The sequence below is a fragment of the Rhyacophila brunnea genome, unplaced genomic scaffold (assembly GCF_057557595.1).
Source record: "Rhyacophila brunnea isolate RB1 unplaced genomic scaffold, BYU_Rbru_1.0 scaffold_3, whole genome shotgun sequence".
NCBI classification, from domain to species: Eukaryota; Metazoa; Arthropoda; class Insecta; order Trichoptera; family Rhyacophilidae; genus Rhyacophila; species Rhyacophila brunnea.
The window spans coordinates 58,302,524-58,311,714 of record NW_028232965.1 but is presented as its reverse complement, the minus strand read 5'-3'; the positions used below and the strand labels follow the sequence as shown (position 1 = coordinate 58,311,714).

Genomic DNA, 9,191 nt, shown 5'->3' with positions numbered 1-9,191 from the left:
CAAATCGCTTCCGATGCTTCGACGCATGCCAAGTTTTTAATTATAAACTCAAACTGTATTGATCAGTTGAAAGAAAATTTCGGTGCGTGTTTAAAATAATTTGTGATAATGAAAAGATGTGACAAGCGCTCAATATCTATCTCACCGGTTAACTTTATACTGTCTTATAGTAATTTATTTGTCCAATTTTACTGTACAATATTAGTAAGTATGTTATAATAAATTTTATTCGATTTTGCATTAGTTTATTAATTTAATCAGATTTAAATGAAAATGATAATAAGTACACATATTAAATCATTGATTTATTTTAAATAGATTATTTAAAAAATGTGAATGGATTGTGGATGCAAAGATACTGAAACTGGTGACATCGAGTGCTACTTCGAAATTGGTAAATAAACTTTTTTTTTAAAAAGACAACATCCATGAAAATAGTATAATGATATTTTAATAGTACCAATATTACCACGTTTTTATTATCTCGTATTCTTGTTTGTCCAGTACAAATTTTTTCTTGTTTGTCCAAGATTTGTATTGGACGATTGAAGATTTTTACTTCCCGACTAGCTAGACATTTGAAACTTTTAGAATATATCAGAACACGATTACAATGCATTCTTTTAATACTTTTGGCCATCTTTAAGCAAAATTGAATTCATTTTCAGTTAATTCTGTTTTGTATTTAAAATTATTTCGGAAAAAATTCGTAAAAAGTAAAACACTATTATTGGTTGGGGGTCCTGCCAACTAAATTATTAATATATACGTGCATTACTATGGAAATCAATATGAAATGTCAAAATGACACTTCAGTATTCTATATTTATTCAGTATTTTTATCACGTACAAAAAAAAAGTATTTATTAATACATAGAATTGTCAAGTTTATATGATTCAACAGAAAATTTAAAAACGTGGTATGTAAAAAGTGCTTTTTATCTTGTAATTATGTTTAGATTCAGATCCCATGGGTTTTATGGAAGTTCTTGCGACATTCGCATCGATTCTTCTGTTGGTGTTTACTCTGCCGTTTTCTCTATGCGTATGTTTTAAGGTAAGATTATGATCCTGTCATTCACCCACCCATATTTGCTTCTGGTTAATTTAATTAATACTATATTATACAGAAGTTGCTCGATGAAACTTTAATTTAAACTCATCAGAATTGGTAAATATCCATTTTTGGCAAGACTACCCGTGTTTACCTTTCTGCATCACTACTATTCGATTAACAAAGACAATATTGAGATTATGTTTATATACAAAAATGTGAGTCCGATTCTCACATGCATGTTAGTTTATATAACATATCATTAGTAATTAATAAATCAAACAGGAAAAATAAAACGTATTTGTCTTTTATTGCATGTAAAGTTCAGTGACCCAGGATTAGATCTAATGTTTTATTAGTCAATAAAAATGAATTTCGGAAAGATGTATGACCTCACCGAAAAATACGCCTTTGCCAAATTAACGATTGTTTCATCAAGATTGACTTTTATTACTGATTTCACCGTTAATCTTCTAACGATCTCGGCTCAAAAGGGCAGTGTTAGAATTCAAGTTGCTTTTTCAAAGATTTATATCAAAGCATAGAAACTTAAATATAATATCACAGCACGGAATTATTTTTCAGCACAAACAACTGCGCCTATTTCTAAACCAATTAAGCGCTAGTTCTTTATATAATATTATGAAGTGCGTAATAAACTTCCATTCTTAAATCGTGTGTATTTTTAGTACTGGATAAAAAGTAGATATTTAATTGTTACTTTTTTAATATTGTGTGTGCGCATATTGATAGGTTGTCCAGGAATATGAACGTGCAGTGATTTTCCGACTTGGCCGAGTACGAACAGGAGGGGCTCGCGGACCAGGATTATTCTTTTTGCTTCCCTGTGTCGATTCATACAGTCGAGTTGATCTGAGAACAGTGTCATTTGACGTTCCACCACAAGAGGTCAATATCTCATCTCATAATTCAACAAATTATATTTATAATTGGTTCACAAACAATAATTTCCATATACCTACTTCCCAGCCTTTTGAATACATACATATTTAATGTAATATGTTACTGATTCCATATTTAAATTAATATACTTACGTATTTTATTTATCGAAAGTTACATTATTACATTTTTTAGGTGTTAACGAAAGATTCAGTTACCGTAACTGTTGATGCCGTAGTTTACTATAGGATAGAAGAACCACTAAGTGCTGTCGTCAAGGTAGCAAACTACAGGTAATACTTTAATCGCAAATGTAGATGCATGCAAATAACACGATTTTTGCAAAAAATAATACATTTTTGTGATTCAATAATAATGAAAATGTTTATAAAGCTCACAAATTTTCAAATTATATAATATTTTTAGAATTTATTTAAAAGTATTTTATATATGTACGATGTACCTAAAGTATATTCATATTTCATTGCCAAGACAAAAATTTATATACCTAATAAAAATTCATCACTAAAAAGGTCACAAAAAATATATTTATTTGTTTTATAGAATGATTAATTTAGAGTTTTTCTATTAGTCATTCGACGCGTCTTCTGGCGGCCACAACATTACGCAATGTTCTGGGGACGAGAAACTTGGCAGAGATCTTGTCAGATCGGGAGACGATCTCTCAGGTGATGCAGTGTAGCCTCGATGAAGCTACCGACCCTTGGGGTGTCAAAGTCGAAAGAGTTGAAATGTATGCATTATAAATATACCTATATAAACTATATTCAAGTATTTAATATTAAATCATTCTAAAGCCTTGTATAATATACCTACATACACTTTCCGAAAAGAAAGTATACAATTATAGATTTAAATTTTTTCCCCATTTCTTTCAAACTCAACGCATGTCTGCATTTGCAAACATGTCTATAAAAATAAATGCAATTTTAACAGTCCTTGATATCGCAAAAATACACGCGTTTCAAAACGCCATTGATTTTTGAAGAGAAAATTCCACATCATCACGTTTGATTATCATTTCCGTCGGCGTCGTAATACAAAAATAAAAACATTAAAAATCTTTATTTGCAAAAGGTTTGTAGTAAATAATTGTAGACTGTAGTAAATAGTTTTTATTGACTTGTTTTCACGTAAATGTATAAAGGTATGCACTATGATGATTTTTATAAAGTCGATTAAAAATTATTATTGTATGAATTACCAATTATTGGTGAGCGAATATTCACGGAAATTTTATTTAAAATCCAGTTGACTTGAACATAAATATAGAAATATACGAAAATCCAAAAACATTGAATCTTCTTTAGATTAAGCCTTCTGTGGTCTCCATATAAAAACCACTGAATTAAGTTCAATTTTGATATAAGTGCCATTTTTTTATTGAAGAAAATATCACCAAGCTGAGTGTCCTGAGAGTTGAAATGAAAATTAAAGGTCTCAAAGCTTTGCTTCATTTTCGTACATTTATTGGCTCCATCTATTTTTAACGTTTTTACAAAAATCATAATATATTACGTTTAATTCACATGTGTTCAAAGTTATTTCAATTGAATTATGTTTACTAAGGCTTTGATAATCAAACATATTTAGTTTCAACTATCATCCGGTTAGATGTCTTAAAAGCCTTTATGTAGGTATTCAATTTATTTTAATCGAATAGAAAGGATGTCAGTCTGCCGACCCAACTGCAGCGTGCAATGGCGGCAGAAGCAGAAGCCTCAAGAGAAGCTCGGGCTAAGGTGATCGCAGCCGAAGGAGAAATGAAGGCTTCGAGGTCTCTCCGAGAAGCCTCTGAAGTTATGTCTGGTAACCCAGTGGCACTCCAGGTTAGTTGTTAATTTAATGAAATTATCACGTTTAATATAATCAACTATGCTACTAATCAACGGCTGTTAAAACCAGTGACGTCCCGTGGGGGTGGGCAGATTGAGCGTCGCTTGGGGGCGGCAGTTACTCTAAGGGCGGCAAATAAAGGAGAATCATTTGAAATATATAGAAATAGCTACCTAAACTTAGTAATAACGAAAATATCTTTCCATTAAAACAAATCAGCTCACCGGTTTTGTCGGGTTCGCGATATCTTGTTTACTTCCGTTGCCGTTCGATGTCCTTGGTGACCAGAAATGACACGTGCAGATTTGCGAATAATTAAAGTCTGATATTTTGTTAATAATGTATCCATACGACACATTTCTTAGATATTGGAAAGGAAGATAAAAAATACTGTATAAAAAAATGGAGCGGCATTTTGGCGCTGCCTAGGGGCGGCATTTTATCTAAGGACGACACTGGTTAAAACAATAAATTAAGAGTGATTAAAGCGCGAAATATATTATGGTGCATGTCGCGGACTATCACGTGACGTCACAGTAAGCTTCCGCTACGGGAAAAAAAGTGTGTAATGTCGTTTTTCTTGGTGTTTAAAATGTTATCAGACTGATGCTCCCATCCCGTAGCATATTTTGAACCTTTAAATTAAACGAAGGTTGGCAAAATCTGCCGGAATCACCAAAACAACAATGAGGTCACCTCACATTGAACCACACTGCATCGACACGTGCATGACGTTTTGAACATTTTTATCATATTCTACATGTGTACGCATTTTTCGAAGCATGTCAAAATCACGTTTTTTGTTTTTAGTCGTTGTCACAATGTATGGTATGTAAGAATATTGTCTAATATCTATAGTCTGCAGGTTGGGTTCTGTTCAAAATAGTATCTATGGATATAATACCGTAAGTAATTTTAACGTACGCACACGCAGAAACTGTTAAAATTAATTGAAATTAGCATGAATAATTAATAATAATTCAAAATACTAATACATTAGAGTTGGCACTCTCTATAAATAATTGAATTTAGAGAGGTGGTGATCGTTCAAAACATTCTGAAAAATGACGAAACTATATACTAAATTTGTCGCCGTGACAGCGTGACAGTGACGTGACATGCATCTCAATTTGATCACAACTTAACGCTCATCTCTCACGTTGGACTACATAAAATATGTTTAATCATTTTTGTACTCAGTGATGTACTATTATATTAGTCTATGACTACTACTCAGGTATACATGTCAATCCAACAATTAATTAAGTAAATTGGTGAAAATGTGACAAATCGTAATTTTGATCTGCATACCTACTGCAGTCATGATAAAATGATTTTATATTTATTTTTAAAACATAAATGTCCTTTGTTTACATTATGAAATTTATCAAGTACCAATGTTTATTATTCATTTGAGTTTATTTAATATAATAACAACTGTCATTTTTATGAGGGAGGAGAGGAATAAAGATCTTGGTAGGTACATAATGTAGAAAATGAAAAGCTGGTATTACATTAACAACGTTATAAAGCATTTCTCACGATTTTTCCATTAAAACTTCACACTCCTACTCAATTGTAAGTTTAATTTCCACTAGCTGTCCTTTTCTTACATATAAAAAATATGCATTTATTATAACACTATGATGAATTATCATAAAGTAGGTGAATGCTGAAAATATGATAATATAGGGTTTTCCTAAAACATACTTAATTTACTATTAAAGCATATTTTCTCATTATTATTGAGTAATAAAAGGTTTTCCGTTTTCAGCTCCGTTATTTACAAACACTGAGCACCATTTCCGCAGAAAAAAATTCGACGATAATTTTTCCGCTGCCGATCGACATTCTCCGGCCGTTCATAATGCCAGACAGCTCACTCAGAATCGGCAATGGAACAACAAGCCACTCAACTAATTATTAACGATTGCGATTTATAATGTAGAGATTCAAAAATAATCAAACTACATTTACACCAAAGATAAGTTATCTACTAAAATATAAACGGTTTCGGCTTATTTATTTTTATACATTCATATAAGTATAACATATTTTGTTAAATATGAACCTTAGTAATAAAAAAAAATCTGTGTGTGTACTTATGTACGCGTGTTAGAAGTTATACTTCTTTGGCGTAACAAAACAAAAACAAAACTTGTGATAAACTAGATTCTTTGACTAGCTCTCAATTATCTTGTTAAATTACACACTCAAGAAAAAGGACCGCTTATTGGAACGCCATTGGTTTATTTCTATAAACTTTAACTTATATTACTAAATTATATAATGGTTTCTCGTTGTTTTTATTTTTAAAGTACCAACTGTCACTCTTACGTTTAAACGTTTGTTTACGTAAGGAATTGCAAATGACCGACAATAATAAATTCGCTGCCTAGGCAACGGAACAATTCTAAACTATAATATTATACTGTATAATCATCACGATTCCTGTGTCATACTGTGGCGTAAAGGTAGTGCGTTCGGCTGATAACCGAACAATCGGTGGTTCGAATCCAAACGAGTGCGTTTTTTTTCGTGTGAAAAAATAAATTATGTGTTACATGTCACACGCCAAAAATACACTCTGATCTGACTTCCTAAACGCGCCAAAAGAAGTATAACTTCAAAAATATAATTATTACACCCTGTGAAAAACCATTAATACAAAAACATTTTTTTAATTTAAAATTTACATGTACACAACGTAATCATTAGTACATACAATTTATTTAACGAAGTGTCAGTTTTACTTGATTGTGTTGAAATAAATTGTTATAACTATTATTCGGAGATATAAGCTTAGGCTTAGATGAACTCCATTTGTATATCTGAATAAGATATTCAAACGTCACATAGAGTATTCAAATTCAAATGTATTTATTTTAAACAATATAATGCACATAACAAATTATAAATTCAAAGCATTCATGACATGACATAAAATAAGTGTTAACCATTTTTTCAAATAAAAATAAGGGCAATGTGAGTTAATAATACAATAAGAAATAAAATAACAAAAAATAAAAGTATATGGAAGCACACAGAGTAAACTTGGTTGATATATGTACCTATATGCTTTATTACTTTGCATTTTTTGCACTTTTTACTACACTGCTACGCCTCTTTCCCTGATTACCTCGCATAAAATTAAATCAAATGACATTCACTCGTATTAATATAATATGTAGTAATAAGAAAATAAATAGATAATATAATATGTAAAAAAAATATTTTTAGAATATATTATATCATTTTCATCCTAGAGCCGGAGTGCAAAGTTATAGAGTGGCAACTATACCACTATCTTAAAAAGGTTAAGTATTTAACTAATATGTTCTTCCAGTATCTACTAACGTGTGGATGCGCAATAATGAATATTACATTCAAAAGTGATATCAGTATCATCCAATCATAGCCAAGAAAATATCAAAAGGCGTAAAGGGCTACCAGAACCCAATGAATCAAAGAGGTAATTTGGAAGTACGTGACAACACATGACTATGAAACTAGGGATTGCAATACCGAATGAATATACCAATACCGGTATTTCGGTATTTCTTATTGAATACCGGTATTAATCAAAACATATTGTATAAAATAAAAGAAGTACCTACCTATCAATAAAAATAGCTATTAAAATCTATTGAAAACACTTTTTTATGGCACCCTAAAGAACTATCACTTCCCTCCATTTTGAATGTGAAAACAAACTGTCACTTTTATTTTTAGTATTCTTTTTTATCGTCTGCATTTTAGGGTTTGGAGGTATATAATTAACACACCGGAATTGTTTCGGAAACGACGAGTTTATTTGATGATAATATATACTAGATTACTACATTTTATATAATTTATTTTACGGTTGGCGAAAAGTGCGTAGCGCGAACGAACAGTGTTTTCTCTCTGCTGTCAAAGACGCTTCTCTCGCTCAAAACAAAACGGTTACACTTCCGAGCCGGGCACAAATGCGGGGTTGCCATTCGTATTTTTTTTTTTTGACAATGTTGCCGGTCAGATATTTATTAGACAGATATTAAATTATTTTATTATTTTCGCAATCAGCCGTTACTATTTGTTGGCTTCGATACCGATTCGGGCCTCTCAAGATACACAAAGACATCCCCAAATGGGGACCATACGGGGGTGTCACAAACGCACCTCTCCGGAAAGGCCCGAATAGGGGTCGGGCCAACTTAGGGCTGATTACGATAGCGCGTGTAACTGGACAGTGCGGCGGCTTGATAAGGGGTGGTTGCGTCTCTAGACGTTGAAGGATCGAAGCCCTCCCGGTACGTCGGAGGCTCGAGAGACTCGGATGTCAGCACTGTAGCATAGTGGTTCGCGGTTCCCGGGCTTACCGTAAAGCTGCTGAGAGAGGAGGGCGTCGCGCCCAGCCCTCTCAACACCCTCGGACCGTCGGCGACCGGAGAGACTCGGATGCAGCACTACGCCGCTTCGTGGGCGGTACGGGCGGATGCTGAGAGAGGACGTCGCACCCAGCCTTCCCAACAGCGACCGTCCGAAAATCAGTCGATCCCTCACGAAAATGAACACCGGCGTATTACTTGACCCCCTTTTTGCTCGCTTGCCCTGCCGTGGCTATCGAATTACTCGCACTGCACTGATATTATACTAATATAATATGCTAAAACTTAATTTAATACTTAAAATGGCTTTAAAGTTTATAAAAATAATTTTAAAAATATATCAGGGTCCGAAATGGACCGGAACGCCATTCTGCCTCATACAACCGCTCCGGGTTGTAAAATTTTCCACTTAGAGCACTGAAATAACTTATTATACATCGCTTCCAAACACAAAACACTTAAAACTAACTAATCTATGATGCTAATGGCTGAAGATGCTGCTTGGCTGCTATCCGCTGATGGAGGCTGCTTTGCTCAGCTGAAGAAGGCCGCTTTGTAGCTCTCTTCATCATGGTGCATCTGGGCCAGGGCTGATTGCAAGGCTCACAGACACGCTGCTGTTGACGAAGAGGGCTCAAGCGGCTGATGATGCAGGGCATTTGATGCCGTTTTCCCTCGTTGGAGCCAGGGTCTTGCCCGATATACTCGTCCGTGGGCCAATTTCGCTGGCGGATGCAGTTGGTCGGGAGTACATCGGGAGCCCTGACTTCGCAATCCGGGTGTTTCTGCTCTTTTCTTCACTGGCTTGGCTTTGGCAGCATCCTCTTTCTACTGCTTATTATTATACTTTTGTTGAGCGCCACCAGAGGCAAGCCTCTGGATGTTTCTTCCTCGCCGTTTCTTATTCCGGTGTTTGGATCTCAGGGTGTGTGTCCGGGTGAAAGAAATTCCACCTGCTTCTTGATTCCAGACGATCAAAATCAAGAAGCGTAGTCCCACGTTGACTGGG

General features: G+C 34.0%; 1 protein-coding gene across 1 annotated transcript; it reads left to right on the top strand.

Annotated features, from left to right (window-relative positions):
* Positions 1–967: 967 nt before the first annotated feature.
* Positions 968–5,739, top strand: LOC147068612 (band 7 protein AGAP004871-like). Its single transcript, XM_085953008.1, has 6 exons — positions 968–1,057; positions 1,808–1,963; positions 2,151–2,248; positions 2,548–2,709; positions 3,640–3,805; positions 5,587–5,739. The coding sequence occupies exons 1-6, from the start codon at positions 971–973 to the stop codon at positions 5,737–5,739; spliced, it is 822 nt and encodes a 273-aa protein (XP_085809134.1). The 5' UTR covers positions 968–970.
* The last annotated feature ends 3,452 nt before the right edge of the window (positions 5,740–9,191 follow it).

What these genes read in the sequence shown, in the direction of transcription:
- LOC147068612 (XM_085953008.1), top strand. Translation starts at nt 971, where the DNA reads ATGGGTTTTATGGAAGTTCTTGCGACATTCGCATCGATTCTTCTGTTG. An exon ending in TTGACGTTCCACCACAAGAG is followed by an intron (nt 1,964 to 2,150) that starts GTCAATATCTCA and finishes TACATTTTTTAG; the next exon opens with GTGTTAACGAAAGATTCAGT. An exon ending in GTAACCCAGTGGCACTCCAG is followed by an intron (nt 3,806 to 5,586) that starts GTTAGTTGTTAA and finishes TTCCGTTTTCAG; the next exon opens with CTCCGTTATTTACAAACACT.